The sequence below is a fragment of the Trachemys scripta genome, chromosome 18 (assembly GCF_013100865.1).
Source record: "Trachemys scripta elegans isolate TJP31775 chromosome 18, CAS_Tse_1.0, whole genome shotgun sequence".
Taxonomy (NCBI): Eukaryota; Metazoa; Chordata; order Testudines; family Emydidae; genus Trachemys; species Trachemys scripta.
In genome coordinates, this window is record NC_048315.1 from 1,142,268 (window position 1) to 1,159,019 (window position 16,752).

The 16,752-nt window shown below is 47.6% G+C and overlaps 1 protein-coding gene across 1 annotated transcript; it reads right to left on the reverse strand.

Annotated features, from left to right (window-relative positions):
- Positions 1-503: 503 nt before the first annotated feature.
- Positions 504-5,987, reverse strand: SLC46A1 (solute carrier family 46 member 1). The gene is made up of 5 exons (XM_034752975.1): positions 5,707-5,987; positions 4,570-5,422; positions 4,052-4,135; positions 2,794-2,950; positions 504-1,896 (listed from the first exon to the last, which is right to left on the reverse strand). Exons 1-5 carry the CDS (start codon positions 5,935-5,937, stop codon positions 1,839-1,841), a joined length of 1,383 nt encoding a protein of 460 aa, XP_034608866.1. The 5' UTR covers positions 5,938-5,987; the 3' UTR covers positions 504-1,838.
- Between the last annotated feature and the right edge of the window lie 10,765 nt (positions 5,988-16,752).

A 16,752-nucleotide genomic window follows, 5' to 3' on the forward strand; every position in this document is an offset into this window, starting at 1 on the left:
ATGTTTAGTTTTGAGAAAAGACGACAGTCTTCAAATGTGTTCAGGGCTGTTATAAAGAGGACGGTGATCAATTGTTCTCCATGTAGGACAAGAAGTAATGGGCTTAATCTGCAGCCAGGGAGATTTAGGTTGGACATTAGGGAAAACGTTCTAATGGTAAGGATAGTTAAGTATTGGAATGTGTTACCCTGTAGGATCCCCATCCCTAGAAGTGTTTATAAGCAGACACCTGCCCCAGCTGGTCAAGGTTTCCTTAGTCCTGCCTCAGCACAGGGGGCTGAGCTAGAAAACAACCGCTCAAGGTCCCTTCCACCCTTAAACGTTTATGATTCTATAAAAGAACTCTGCTGCCAAGGCCAGCCTTTATGGACCACGAGAGGAACTAGGGACTTGCTATTCTGGGAATGAGCAATCTTGTCCTTGTCATAAATCTGATTAGAAAACGGCACCCGCAGCACCTTGAAGCCTTGCATAAGGGGTTTGTTATCAGCAGTGACACTTAGTTACTGTACAGATCATATATTCAAGAGGAAACAAATTTAACAGCTGTTAGAAGAACAGCTGTGAAGGCTTTGAACACCATGGGCTGGGGAGAGGTGGTACTACCCCAGCAGGGGATAGCTGAGCGAGTGACAATGTGAAGACATGATGGCACCTGTCACCCTCTGGGAAGAGGAGCAGCAGTCAGCTCGCTGACAGAAGAGTACGTCCCACAGAACATATATTTTCTCCCTGCAAATACACCCCCCGCCCTGCTCCCGCATCCAGCTCAGCCTAATGATGGGATGAGACTGGTCCTGGCTCTGCCATTCACTTACTCTGTGGCCTTGGGAAGTCACTTAATCCACAGTTATTGAACTTAGGTGCCCACAGTTATGGATGATGGGACAGGTTTAGCTTTAACCCGTCTACCTCAGGTTACAACCTGCACAGCCCACCTTTGCAAAGAACTTTGAAATCCTGGGTTGAAAGGCACTAGGGGAAGGGCCTTGGCTCTTCCCCGCTCAGCGGCACACACTGCACTGCACCTGATGCTAACAGCTGAGCTCCACGGGACTTGTGTGCAGTGCCATTAGTGCTTCCAAAGGGCCCCATGAATGGGTTCTGCAGCTAGACAGGCAGGAAGGGAGAATGTCCCTCCAGACGCTCACACACTCCTGGGAAGACTTGCTTCTCACTCTCAGCACTGCTACAAGAGCCTGGCCTGAGCAGTAACGTGCAAAACAAGTCTGTTACCCTGGTGCAGACGGGGGCCAGGGGCCTGCCTCCCTCTTTCTACAGTCTATTCAGCCAGTGCTGGGCTTCCTCTACTTCCATTGTGCCCTTCAGGAGCCATCTCTTCCTGGAGGGAGGTGCATTTGGTCGCGAGTTTCTTCTTCCATACTAATGGCTTATTGGCCACTCAACAGGGAAGAGCTCACTCTGTTCAGAGGGGAAGTTGCTCCCTGGCATCACTCGCAAGCCCTCAGCAGGAGCGTACATTCCCCCCTGGGCCGCCAGCATACCCTGTTAGTCTTCACTCCTCTGTCACCTGCAAATGGGCATCAACAGCAGCTCTTTCTACCCCTTTATTTTTAAACTCACTGGTGTTTTCCCCGACAGGCCGAGCCAGCAGGACCATGAGGACCTAGCCCTGCTGGCAGGATCGTGTTTTTACTGGCTGATTAAAGCCACGATTTCCAGCTACTTGGAACTTTAAATAAGCAAGAACCTTAGAGATCTCTCATGCTCATTGGTCAAATCGTCCCAGCAGAATAAGCAGCAGCTTTCCGACCGGTTTGCTCAGCCACACAAATAATTTTCTTTTGGTGAATCAGTGCTTAGCCTTGTGTGGGGGATCAGGAAGCATCTGTAAAGTGACCGTATTCGGGCGTGGTGTCCGAGATTTCTATCCACCTAAGAGAGAATGGACAGCGTCAGAGCTCTGCCTGCACAAAGCAAGGGCTTTAAAATCTCAAGGAAACAGAGAGGAAATGGCCCTGCCAGAAAAACTCCCTAGGGCCAGCCATTAATGCACTTCTCCTGTAAACCCACCCTGGCCTCCCAGCACCGACAAAGTCAAAAGCAACCTCACTCTCTTGCTTTAACTAGGGGGGCAATTGAAGGCAGACAAGCTGTTGAGGGTGCCCAAGCTCTTCGCTACAGCAGCTGCTGGAGGAAGGGGTGAAAGAGCAATATTGCGCCAAAGCTCCCAGCTCCCCGCCTCGCACCGCCGCCGGCGCTCTGTGGATTGGTGCTGACTTCTGGGGCAGCACAGGGCTCAGGAAGATATAAAGCAAGAAAAATAAACGATCATGTTTGAATGGAATGACAGCTAGTGGCTAGAGCCAGCGCAGTGCAGGCAGGCGCCACGTGAGCATTGCATATGTAGCTGGGACAATGTGCCTCAATCCTGAGCTGGCATAGCCCCTGCCGTTCCACTCCCAGGCCCCACATTCAGCGCTTGAAATGCAACTCCGTTCTGAGCCGCTTCCGCCCCCCCACCATCCACACTCACATGGAGTGCAGGGTTTGTGTGTAGGGGGGGCTGCAATGTGGACACACAGTGAGTAGGAAGAATCCCACTGAAATCAATTTACTTGTGAGCCAAGAGAGAACTTGGCAGAGGTTTCCCCAGTTGAGATACTTGGACATCTGCCTCCTGTGGCACCAAACTTCTTCCAATTAGCAGCATTTAGACAAGCCTTGTAAAGGCCTCTCACAAGCCAGTGTCCTGCAAGGGACCCCACCAGCCACTACAGAGCCACATACAAAGGCTTTTAGACTGACTTAGAAGACCAGGATCTGAGTTACCCAATAAGAGCAGCTGGAACGAGCAGAATGATTGCCCCAAAGAGAAAGGGGAATCCCTTCATGAAGTGCAGGCTTGCAGGGTAGAGAGAGTTGAACACTCCTGTGGCCACAAGTGAGCAGAGACCTTCCACGCAGGCAACAGAGGCAAAAAGAGCACCTGGAAGGACACCAAGGTCAGAGCTTAGCAATGAGGCTCCTCTTTTGGCCCCCTTAGACTGAACACACCTGACCATCTCGGTGCATTTCAATCTGGATCTTAGTAAAATATTTTCACTCCGATCAGGAGGTGGCCCTTTTTCTCTGCAGTGCAGGTGCCAAGGGCTGAGAGCAGAGACAGGCATGATGGGCCAAGTTCAGCCCGAGTGTGAGTAGGATAACTCCACGGCCCTCCATGAGTTGCACTCACCAAGTGCTGAATTTGGATGCTGCATCAGACGGACTGTAAATCCCATGAGGCAGAAACTAGTTCAATGTAAGTGCCCAGGACATTTTATCATTCAATAAATATTAAACACAGCAGAGATACTGCAGGTTTCATTTTATAACCTTGGAATCCAATTTACACTAGCTTCATTCTAAGCGGGGCCCACGTTAGCCGGTTGGAGGAACCAGGACTTTCATTTCATGGGAAGCCATTTCTGGGCTGCAAGTGACTGCACTAAGCCCCTCCTCCCCTCTCCTGACTCTGCAGTGGCATTTCCAGCCAGGTCCATGTACAGGAGGCAAAGAGGCCCGGCTCTCCCCAGTGTTATGGAGAAGGGTAACCCTACATCCTGTGGTCACATCCTTTAGTAGTGCTGAGTTCTTCCAGTTGTTGCCAGCTCACACAGGCCAAAGCCATACCGGGGGTTACTAGTGTTTCCAGAGTTTATTTTTCAACCCAGTCTAACTCCTGTTCCTGTGAAAGGTTTTGAGACCAGGGGGAGGTCATCAGTGACTCAGCCCCAAACTTTAATGTGATGCTTTTCACTTTGACTACATCTTCCTCTGCACATTTTAGTCCCAAGTAGGTTCACTGTATTGCCTAGAAAAACTGCCCACAATGCCTGTCCTGCGCAGGGCCTGGGGATGTGTGCATGTGCCAGGGGGGAGGGGGTCAGAAGAATGCAGAGATTCCCTGACCTGGTCCTTTTGGTGCCTCCTGCCGGGAGAGGCTGAGGCACACTCCTTGGGTTGTTTGGTTTTTAATGTGTCGCGCAGACATCACTAGGTTGAATGTTTCACGGCCTGCTGTGGGTTATACTGGTTAATCACTTACCCTGATCTTTCTCATCCACCAGTTTGGACAGCTTTGCCCGGATCACTGGAGTGGCTGCCATTGAAAGAAACAGGATGCCATAACCTGTGAGTGAGAAATAAGACACACCCAGGAGGTTTTCTTATCTGTGGAATAACATTGCTAGCTTAAAACAAAACCAACCCCACAAATAAAGCACCTGTAGCTGCCAGGGAGACTGCCATCCTCCTGCCCATTAGCCCATGCGCGCCCTTCAGCCCGCCTCCTTCTATGGCCCCTTTGAGGATAGCTTAAGATACCTGGTTTGTGTGGCTTCTGGTTGGTCTACAACTGTCTGTAGTGACTCCCTCTAGCTGCAGCACCACCACCTGGTGGTGACAGTAAATACAAGGTGTGACAGGCTGGTGATCTCAGCAATTTTGGTATGTGGATACTCTGGGGACGTCTACTCTGCCTTTCTGTCTTTCCAAGAGGCTGCCATCCTCTCCTCACTCCTCTGGCAATTTTTAAGCTACCTGGATTTTGGGATTCAGCATCACCTGTGAACATCAGTGGTGTTGTAGAAGCAAGTGAAATCACAACCAGGCCCGAGATGTTGGAGAGCAATCCTAACTCCGCTACCCAGGTGTCTTCAAGGCACAGCTGCAGTGCCCGCAGCCCTGCCAGGCTGCTCAGGTAAGTCAGGTAACTAGCTGCTGAGCCATAACCAATCAGATCAGAGCCCCAGCAGAGTGGGGAGCTGAGTTCGTATAGGACAAAGACGTCCCTGGCTCCAAAGTGGATGGTGACAATGAGAAAGAACGTCAGAGAGTAGAGAGCGAGCTTCTGCCTGGATCTCTGGTACCCTGGGGCAGCATACAGCTTGTACACAGACATATAGTGACTGAGGGTGAACAGCTTGGCCGGTTTCCTCTCCTTCACCGATTCCTGGAGACAAAGAGCAACATAGAGGGCAGTGGCAAGACTGACAGCAAACACAAGCCAGAAGGGATTGATGTAGCCCTGAGCTTTGCGCCACTGCCCTCCGATGATGCTGGCCAGCATGCCTGCCACACCCAGGCACGCCTCCAGGATGGCGACGCGGAACGTACGGGAACGCTGGTCACTGATGTCAGCCACGTAGGCAAAGCAGCTGGCCAGGATGAGGTTGTAGTCCCCCATGAGGCCACACAGGATGCGCCCAAGCAGGAAGTAGCCAACATGTAGCCTCAGGTACATGACAAGAAGATAGATGGCAGCCTGCAAGGCCATGCCCACGGCGGGCAGGATGAGCGCTGGACGCCGACCCACGCTGTCACTCCATGGCCCAAAGAGAGTCACTGAGAAGAGACCCACAAAGAAGCCTGCCAGGTTGATGTAGAGGTTCCAATGGGAGGCCAGGGTCTCCACTTCCTGAGACAGAAGGACAGACACAGGTAGGTGAGGCCCCGGATGGCACAATATCTGTCCATCAAGGTCTATATTGGCACCCATCGCCTTGGGGTCTGACCCTGGCCTGCAGAAACCGCCTCTTGCGGGGAAGTGCGAAAATATGGCCCAGCTCCTCCCAGCTGTGCCTGGCTGGGCACAGGGGGTGGGGGGCAGCCACGTCAAACCAGCACCACTAGTTCCAGCACCTCTGGGGCCCGCCCGCTCCCGGGCACCCACCCCCGCCCGGCTCGGCCCGCCTCGCCCACCTGCTGCCGAGGGTCCCCCGCGCCGCTCGCGTTGCCGCAGCCGGGCGAGCCGCTGCCCGCGGAGCCGTTGTAGCCGAGCTCGGCCCCGAGCCGCTCCCACAGGTACTGGGTGCAGAGCGGGGCCTGCAGGCCCAGCGCCACGGTGCCCAGGAAGAGAACCGGCTCCACCGTGGGGGCGGCCCGGGGGCAGCGCGGCCGCCCCCCGCCAGCGGGGCCCGGGCTGTCGGCCATAGCGGGGGCCGGAGGAGCGCGGCGCGCCGCCCGCAGAGGCAGGAGGCGGAGGAGAGGCAGGCTCCGCCCGGAGGGGACGGCAGAGGACCGGGGCCAGGGCGGCCAGACGCCTCCCCGCCAGGGCCCCCATGCCCGGCGGCCGGGGCCGCCTCCGCCGGCAGCATCCATGGGAGAGCGCGGGGCTGCCCCGCGGGCTGGGGACACAGATCCCCGGGCGATGCGCTTAGCCCTTCCCCGCAATGAACCCCCGTGCCCAGGCTCTGCCCTTGCCCGTCTCCATTTAACCCCGGCCCCTCGGCTCTGCCCTTCCGCTCCGGGTCCACGGGATCTGGGAGCACAGCTTCCCCTTGAGTTAATTCCCTTCGTCTCCTTCTCCCCTCCCCACCCTCCTGGGAGCGAGGGCAGTTCAATGAATGGGGGCCAGGGGTCATTTCCTCCAGTTTTTCCCCTTTACTGCTCTTCACCTGCTCAATCCTCCCTCAGCTTTGGAAAAGTTTCAAAGTAGCCAAAGGGGAAAAAAGGGAAAGTGAAACTAACCCCCCCCCCTAAACCTTAGACATTCATTCTGTTGAATTCAGTGGCAGGAGAAGGGGGGGGGGGAAATAGATGTCAGCATTTCTGGTTTTGACAAAGGAACACACAAGTTTTGCTGAAAACAAAAGCTTTGCAGAAGTCTTGAGTTTCGAAAAAGGCTGTTTTTAAAATGGGGGGGAGGGGGAGGGAGTTGTAAAGAATAAATTGCACTCAGCTCCTATTATCTGATATGGCAGCCAGCAGCGTGCTGTGAGCTCTTCCAGTCAAGGCACGATTCCAGTTCCATAGGGTTCAGAGTAGCAGCCGTGTTAGTCTGTATCCGCAAAAAGAACAGGAGTACTTGTGGCACCTTAGAGACTAACAAATTTAGTTCCATAGGGGTAGAGCCTGCAGAGCAGGGGTGAAAATTCAAAAGCACCGAAGAGAGAAACACCCAGGTCCAGACCCATAAAGGTATTCCAGTAGAAGTTAGGGCCTAAATATCTTTGGGGATCTGGGCCCCTCTGATTTTGGAATCTGAGGGGGAAGGGGAATGTTTAAGGCCATCAAATGAAGGACCTGTTCCTGGTAAGAAAGGTAAGAACATGTGCAAGTGTTCTGAGGATCAGGGCCTAATTCACATGACATTACACATGTTGGAACTGGCACTGTGTCTTTTTTGGGCAACAAATACTTAAACTTATGCCATGAAACTTCCTCTGTATTTTCTCCTTCCTATTAGTTCATAAGCTAGTTTTGAAGAACACAGGTTCAAAATAAAAAACCAAAGCCTGTTATAGGTTTTCTTACAAATTGAGGGCCTAAACTAGTGATCAACACAAGAAATCCAAGTGACTTCAGTGTGTTTCTGACCATTTGCAGGACTGGGCCCTGTCTGGTGATGAACTAATTAATCTTGAATGAGTTCATGAATCAACAAGAAGTGAATTTGCATGTTCTAGTGATGAAAAAGTTAAGTTTTACCTTGGCCAGGTTTATGATTAAATGATTAATCTTCAACAAGCTGGTGATGAAATGTTTTACAATGAATGTGTTTGTTACAGGCTAGCTATCAGGTTAATGACCATGACAATAAAAAAAATCTGTTTCAGCAATTTTACCACAACTGATATAACTGTGTTTGCTTATGAAGACTTGCTGTACTTCATGTACTTCTTGGTGGCAAAAATAATGTATGTTGCAAAGCTAAGGAGATGGAACTTTAAGCATTCACATTTTTCTATTTCTTAGAAACAGAATCACTGAACTTACTGTTGTGTCACTACTTACTTATAACATAGCATTCAACGACAAAGAGTCCTGTGGCACCTTATAGACTAACAGACGTACTGGGGGAGCATAAGCTTTCATGGGTGAATATGGCTGACGAAGTGGGTATTCACCCACGAAAGCTTATGCTCCAATACATCTGTTAGTCTATAAGGTGCCACAGGCCTCTTTGTCGCTTTTTACAGATCCAGACTAACACGGCTACCCCTCTGAGACTTGATAGCATTCAACCACATTCACATTAGTGATTGATGAATACATTTAAGATAAACTGACAATTTATTAAAATATTTTCCCCGTAAGGTTTTCTCCCTTCTCAAAGAACAGTTGTAAAATAAAGTTATAGTTAATAATTGAACAAAAGTCTGGAAAGTCAGATTGTTGTTAAGGTTATTCAGGAATAATTTCAATTAAAATATAATATGTTGGGATTTCCTCTGAGACCGTTTCCATTTGGCGTATCCCAAACACCTTGTCTAGTACTGGGAGAACACGTCATTCCAAAACATTCAGTTTGACTCTGGATTTTGTCACTCAGGTTCCTTGTTTGGCATATAGCAAAGCTACGCTGAGTTGATCAGACTCAAGCATAGGGGGTGGGTATAGGGCATTCCACACATCCAAAGTTACAAAGATAACCTCTTCCTTTATATACATTTCTATGTTACATTGCATTTGCTGTACGTTACACCACACATTTTTGGATTGGATTGGTTACTTTGCAGGAGCCAGTCCCATACAGTGTGCTCTGTCCATATGCTGCTCATGTGGACCCTGATCTTTATATTCCAGGTTTATCTCGTCCATAGTCCCTAGCATCAAACCGTTGCTTCTTGTCTAGCTAGCACCGAAATCCTGGACTCCAGCACACTGTCTGTCAAGCCCTATTTACAACTTAACCTTCCATTCACCTTCCCAGTTATGCCCACTAAGAAATGAAGCAAGTTAGGCCCACAAGCCAGGCCTACATAATACGTGAAATTATTTTTAAAGGCTGAAAATAACTTAGCAACTTTAACTTGTAGCCATTTTTGGCTGAGTTACTTTCATATTTGAGGATATTTAAATAACATTCATCTTCCCTCCAGCCTGGCTGTATCGGAAGATATTTAAACCCGTTTACCTGGAGAATGCTGTATTTCAGGAAAGTAAAAAATGCTGGGTCCTTGAAAGCTGAGGAAAGCTCAACTCAAAGCAATGTACTGTCTGTGTGCAGACTCTTGCATAGTGCACATATAAGTTTGCTGGAATGGTTACCCCAAGGTGGGTAACCTCTCCTCATGAGTCTGCACAGCAATTCACAATGCAGGAGGAAGGCAAGCCGGTTTTTAGGCCCTCTGTCCCTCTCAGAAGAGCATTTTGCTGGGTCCTTTGCGATCATCTGACATTTCAGACTCTGGCCTTTAGATTAACATTATTGTGACCTTGCATCTGAAGAAGTGAGGTTCTTACCCACGAAAGCTTATGCTCCCAATACTTCTGTTAGTCTCAAAGGTGCCACAGGACCCTCTGTTGCTTATTATTGTGACCTGTTTTGCTCTCTAGTTTATGTAACTGGGCCAGATCCTCAGCTGGTGTAAACTGTTGTTGCTCCACTCAAGTCAATGAATATATGCCAATTTACACCAGCTGAGAATCTGGCCCACTGTATTCCTTCCCACCCCCCATGGGGTCTCATTGGTGCTGCTGAATGCTAATCCCCTCAACTACAGGTCAAAACACCCAGGCCCTAGACTAGAGCTAGGGCAAGCCCCTTTTGTCCTTCACTTCGGGTGGATGACATTATTGCTGGAGATGTTCATCTTCCAAAAGAGCCTGATATTTACAATTCTTGTCCATGTTTGCTACAGTATTTTTATAGTTTCAGCAACTAGGAATGGAGAGGAATGCAAGGCCAGGAAGAGTCTATCCTGAGCCCACAGCTGAGATACAGAAATAGTAGGTCATCCTTCTTTTGAGGGAGAATAATGTTTGTGTGTCTACCCCTGCTGTTGCTTTCCCCAGGAAGCATATGCAGCTTTTACCCACTAACCACAAGCTCTGGATGGAGAGAGCTGCAGGACCCCTAATTCCACTACTGCCAAATGGCACCACTAACTCACCTCTCAGCAGGCAGACACCCATGTACGGCACCTTGTCTCAGCCGGAAGAATTGTGGGAGCTTCGGTGGAAATGAGGAGTGGAAATGGAGCTTCCAGGGATGTGTGGCTATGGAGGAAGAAGACGAATTTGTAAGCTGAGGTCTTTTTGCACTGTCATTTCTGTCCCAGAGACAGGCCTATAGCTGAGGGCTGACTTCCCACTAGCCACAGAGAGCTGGCAATAAAACTCCCTTTTGGAGTCTGATTGCAAATTTAGGAAATAAAAGCATAAAGTACTATAATGAAGAAAAAATACTTTGCCATTGACTAGTCTCTTGGTTTATAATACATTAAAAAAATAATAAAGTGCCCCTCTTCCCCACCACCAATGCACTCAGATACTGTACACAGGGGTTCGCAACCTTTTTCTTTCTGAGGCCCCCCAAACATGCTATAAAAACTCCACAGCCCACCTGTGCCACAATAACTGGTTTTCTGCATATAAAAGCCAGGGCTGGCATTAAGGGGTAGCAAGCAGGGCTGGTGCCCAGGGCCCCGTGGCACAGGGGACACCGTGAAGCTAAGTTGTTCAGGGCCCCGGGTTTCAGCCCCATGCAGTGGGACTTCAGCTGTCTGCCCTGTGCCCCAGCGAGTTTAACACTGGTCCTGCTTGGTGGATCCCCTGCAACCTGCTTGTGGCCCCCCAGGCGGCTCTGGACCCCTGGTTGAGAACCACTGCTGTACAATACTTCAGGGTAAGAAGATGCTGAAGTGTACGGATGATAGTTCAGTCTAAAGCCCCTCCTAGGAAGATGGAGATGTTAAAACTCGGGACTATTGATTGTTTAACACAATGGGGTGTTTCTCTTGCACACACTGAGTCTGAATCAAGGGAGCAATCTGACTCGCTTTTCTGCAGTTCTGGGAGCTCAAAGCGTCCATCAGCCCATTGTAACTGCCCTAGGAGGATTCTTTGTTGAGGGATCCTTTGGTGGTGGTGAGCCACTACGACAGTTCTTATGCCACCCTCTGCGCCTGGCCATTGACTGATCCAGGAGTCCCTTGGAGCCATGGGCAGAGGGCAGGTTGGTCTAAATTAAGGCAGGGATGGGGTCAGCTGCAGTTTAAAGCTGCCTCTGTCTGCATACCCACTCTTGAGCCTACACTGAGCACGGCTTGGCCTGAGCAAAGACTCTGGCCCTGTAGTTTCCTAAATGCAGATTTGGTTGCAGTTCCATGATCAGAACATTCTTATTCACTTTAATTGCTATCAGCTGTTACGTAAAGGGAGGTACGAGATTTTTTAAAAAATCCTGTTTCCATTATGAACTGTTTGTGTGGTAACAATGTCCCTCTGTATTTATCAGCTGCTTGCCCCTTATTTATGGCTGTTGCTATACACGGACTTACACTGAATTGAAATTAATTTCTTCTTGTCCTTAGAACTTCCTCTCCACTGCACTTGTGCTTTCTGCATCTTCCATCCTGCTTATGAAATCAGGCTGTTTTTATAATGTAAGTGAAGTAGGCCCCGTCTATATTACATCAACAGCCACCATATTTCTTTGGGCAATTGAAGTTTTGAAAAAAAATGACAAATGACTGATTACAGAGTCTGGAAACAGGGGTGAAAGTAACTTACAGGACTTACTAGTACGGCCAGAGTCCTGAGCGGGGGCATTGCCTCACCCGGAAGAGGTGTGGCCTCAACCAGAAGAGGCAGGGCCGCTCAGGATTTAAAGGCCCTGGGGCACCGGCTGTGGCTGGGAGCCCCAGGGCCTTTAAATCACCCCAGGGCTCCCAGCTGCAGAGGTGGCTGAGAGCCCCCGGGGCTCAGGGGCAAATTAAAGGGCCCGGGGCTCTGGCCGCCGCGGAGCTCTGGGCCCTTTAAATCCCGGCCCCAGCCTGGCAGCCGCTACCCGGGGGGGCGGGGAGTGATTTAAAGGGCTCAGGGCTCCCTGCAGAGGCCAGAGCACCGGGCCCTTGAAATCTCCGCTGCGGAAGCCGGTGCAGTCCGGCACGGCGTACTGGCTCTTGCCGGTACGCCGTACTGGACCGTAGTGGCTTACTTTCACTCTGTCTGGAAAGTAATCTCATAACAGTAGTAGGTCACTGATTCTTTCAGAGCATTCACACATTGGGCTTGTAAATTGCACAATGAGATTGTAACTGTGCTGGGTAATGTAGTTATTTAACATCTGCCATCTGAGGATCTTAAAGCTTTATGCAAATATTATTAATTAATTCAGCCTCCTGCCTCATACTCCTCATATTACCAGGATGCTGCATTGCCTCCAAGAGCTTAGAACAAAACTGAGGTATCCTGACTACCAGTGCCCTCATTCAACCGTGAGACTGTCCTGCAGTGACATGATCATTTTCTCTCCAGTGACTGAGTGAAAAAAAAAGGCAAGATTAAAAACCCACCTTCCCTTTTGGGCTTCTGAAAAACTATGAGATTAGTTCACAAGAGTGACATTTTTAAGAAGTAACGTTAGAACTCAAAGAAACTGAAAGAACTCAAATGTGAAATTGCGGAACTAACAACTATGGTTTGTAACCTGTCCTTTAAATTGGCTTCTGTACCCAATGACTGGAAGATAACTGGAAGAACGCCAATATTTAAAAAGGGCTCTAGAGGTGATCCCAGCAATTACAGACCGGTAAGTCTAGTACCGGGCAAATTAGTTGAAACAATAGTAAAGAATAAAATTGTCAGACACATAGAAGAACATAACTTGGGCAAAAGTCAACATAGTTTCTGTAAAGGGAAATCATGTCTTACTAATCTATTAGAGTTCTTTGAAGGGGTCAACAAACATGTGGACAAGGGGAATCCAATGGACATAGTGTACTTAGATTTCCAGAAAGCCTTTGACAAGGTCCCTCACCAAAGGCTCTTACGTAAATTAAGTTGTCATGGGACAAGAGGGAAGATCCTTTCATGGATTGAGAACTGGTTAAAAGACAGGGAACAAAGGGTAGGAATAAATGGTAAATTCTCAGAATGGAGAGGGGTAACTAGTGGTGTTCCCCGAGGGCCAGTCCTAGGACCAATCCTATTCAACTTATTCATAAATGATCTGGAGAAAGGGGTAAATAGTGAGGTGGCAAAATTTGCAGACAATACTAAACTGCTCAAGATAGTTAAGACCAAAGCAGACTGTGAAGAACTTCAAAAAGATCTAACAAAACTAAGTGATTGGGCAACAAAATGGCAAATGAAATTTAATGTGGAAAAATGTAAAGTAATGCACATTGGAAAAAATAACCCCAACTATACATACAATATGATGGGGGCTAATTTAGCTACAATGAATCAGGAAAGGGATCTTGGAGTCATCATGGATAGTTCTCTGAAGACGTCCACACAGTGTTTGGCGGCAGTCATAAAAGCAAACAGGATGTTAGGAATCATTAAAAAGGGATAGAGAATAAGATGGGGAATATCTTATTGCCCTTATATAAACCCATGATATGCCCACCTCTTGAATACTGCGTACAGATGTGGTCTCCTCATCTCAAAAAAGATATACTGGCATTAGAAAAAGTTCAGAAAAGGGCAACTAAAATGATTAGGGGTTTGGAATGGGTCCCATATGAGGAGAGATTAAAGAGGCTAGGTCTTTTCAGCTTGGAAAAGAGGAGACTAAGGGGGGATATGATAGAGGTATATAAAATCATGGGTGGTGTGGAGAAAGTGAATAAGGAAAAGTTATTTACTTGTTCCCATAATATAAGAACTAGGGGCCACCAAATGAAATTAATGGGCAGCAGGTTTAAAACAAATAAAAGGAAGTTCTTCTTCACACAGTGCACAGTCAACCTGTGGAACTCCTTGCCTGAGGAGGTTGTGAAGGCTAGGACTATAACAGCATTTAAAAGAGAACTGGATAAATTCATGGTGGCTAAGTCCATTAATGGCTATTAGCCAGGACAGGTAAGGAATGGTGTCCCTAGCCTCTGTTTGTCAGAGGGTGGAGATGGATGGAAGGAGAGAGATCACTTGATCATTACCTGTTAGGTTCGCTCCCTCTGGGGCACTTGGCATTGGCCACTGTCGGTAGACGGATACTAGGCTGGATGGACCTTTGGTCTGACCCAGTATGGCCGTTCTTATGTTCTTATGTAATCGATGAGTTTAATGGGCCTGCTAATTTCTGTTGAAAACTCCCAAAACTCATAATTCTTCCAGACACAAAATACTTTCCAATAAAACAAATGTTGGCAATATTACTATAGAAACACAACATTAATATCAAGGCAGATGTGCATAGGATACTATTTGGAGAAAATCACTAGATTAAAGAATGTTAGGTTGCTTGATTAAGCACCAAAGTGAAGATTAATTCTGTTCACATGCATTATGATATAGTCTTTAATTACATTGTCAGACACTTATCAGAGGGGTAGCCATGTTAGTCTGGATCTGTAAAAAGTGACACAGAGTCCTGTGGCACCTTATAGACTAACAGACGTATTGGAGCATAAGCTTTCGTGGGTGAATACCCACTTCGTCAGACGCATGCTGAGATCAGACGCATTCATATCCTGTATGAACTGTTGCCAGTCATGCGTCAGACACATTGTCAGACACTGATTCTCAAACAATGGAAGTGAATATTATACAATTTTTTCTACAATCTTGCTGAAATCTTGGATTCATGTAGTTGTGTGTCCCACTCTGTATCCCAGACAGTGTCCATGAGTGGTGATTACAAGATATGCAGTCATTAAGACAGGGCTCCTGCAGCTGTGTTACACTTCAAGTGCAAGTTCATGAATCAATGACTGATTTCTAGAGCTTGTTTCTCTCCTTGGCCTGCTGCGCATTGTATAGTCCACCTTTACTTTACTGTAGTTACAAGTTAAGATTAATTGCTAAGGAATGTTATACAAAGCTGTAATCATGTGTCCGTTATTGAGCTCAGTAAAGCAACCAGGCATATACCCTGGAAGGAAATTTACATTACTGCAGACAATATCTATTTGCAGGTACTTTATAAAACAGATAAATTGAAATGGATATTTATGTCACTATATACACACACAAGAGGAACAATGAAATCAACGCAAAGAGCCTTTACCTGTGTTACGTCTGTTTATTGTGTATTCCACCAAGAATTCCTGTTGCGTGCTCTGACATTACAAGAGATTACTCTAGCATCATTTTAAGGTATGAAATGTTCCTTTGGGTCCCTCTTAACCTCATCACCCAAGAAAACAAAAGTTGACACAGGGTTTTCTGCGCAATAAGTACAACAATGGCACTTATCCTTTTCAGAATCTGAGTTGCGGGAGTCCCTCTGAAGACAGTGAGGTTCTTGTGTTTGATTTTCCTCAGTGTCTTTGCACATTGGATTTTGGGTTTCATGACATTATTTGTAGCTGTTTTGCTGGTGCCAGAACTGTACTAATGCTTCAGGCCTTACTTTAGGAAAGTCTGTGCTTATGTCTATCCCTATTCAGGACAGTACTGAAGCATGTTCAGTGGGACTTAAGCACATTCTTAAATTTTGGCATGTGCTTCAGTGCTGTCCCAAAAAGGGGTGCTTTCTGGAATCAGGAACTCAAATTGGTCCTCCATTTCAGATGTTGCTTTTGTGGCATGGACCCCAATATCCACTATCTTGAGCTGGCTTTTTAAGGAAGACACATCTGCTTTTGGCCACATTTCTGTGTCACTGTGTTTCATCAATTATATTGTGAACAAATAGAAAAGCTTTCCTCTGTTAGCATCGTTTTCAGAGACAGTCAACATTTCAACTTGATAGACCCCAAAATGCCATTATGGATCAAGTGTCCACAGTGAGGTGGAAAGAATCTGAGACTGAAGTCTTTTAAGATCCCAGACACGCCAGCCTTGTGATTTACACAGAGCACTGACCACATTTATATTCTGTATGAACTGTTGCCAGTCATGTGGCCTTTCTGAAGCATTCTTGCAGCGGTGGCAAAGACATTTGAAGAAGACTGCACACTGAATCCGGCACCTGGAAGCTGTGGGATTTAAATGAACGGCTTCACAAGGACTCCAAGTTTCCCTGAATCTGTTTTGCGTAAGGACTTGTCTACATTAAGTAATATTATTGTGTTTCCTTTGAATGTGATTGTGAAGAATCAACTTAGCAACAAGTTGCTGGCCATGATTTGTCGTGGTGTGTGCTGATGAGCCTCTCCTGGCCAGCACCGTGCCAGATAACTCAAGTCTTGACAACCTTCTTCAGACATGACTGAACGTTATAACGTAGACATGTTAGTCTCAGTAATATTGTTCCTAAAGGGCTCCCTGAGGGCATCATCTTCTTCCACTGTTGGTGATACCATAGTAGGGACCAGCTTTCTATCAACAGTTCCATCCATTTCTTAGTGAGATCAATGTGAAATCTATCTACACAAGGCCTTAGTCCGCACTAGCTGGGCTGTTAATTCTAGTGCATGCTAGCGCGTTGTGCCCTAACTGGCCTTTGTGGTCCCTGCTGAAGTTCCCTAGTGCACATTAATATACTCCCGTTTCAAACAGTGCTGGGTTAATGTGCACATTGGAATGTACATCCCAGCCAGTGCAGACTAAGGCATTGTGTAGAAAAGCTCCTAGTGCATCTCCTTTTTTTGTGAATTTGGCCCCAATCCTGAACGTCTAATTCCAGGCCAACCGCTCAGGGGGAGGTTCTGCGTGAGTGAGGAGTTCAGATCTGGGTTCTTGTGAGGTGACATCACCTGACCAGAGTAGGGGCAGCATACTCCGCTGGTGTAAGCTGGTGCTACTCTAAAAGTAAGTGGAACTGTGCTAGTTTACACCAGCAGCAAATTGGGCTCATTTTGTGGTTTAATTACTGTAGAAACTTTACAGCTTAATTACCTGATGCAATAATGACACCATAAAAGGAGTCCAATTCTCTTCCTAGAGTCTGAGGTCAGAAGGCTGGGA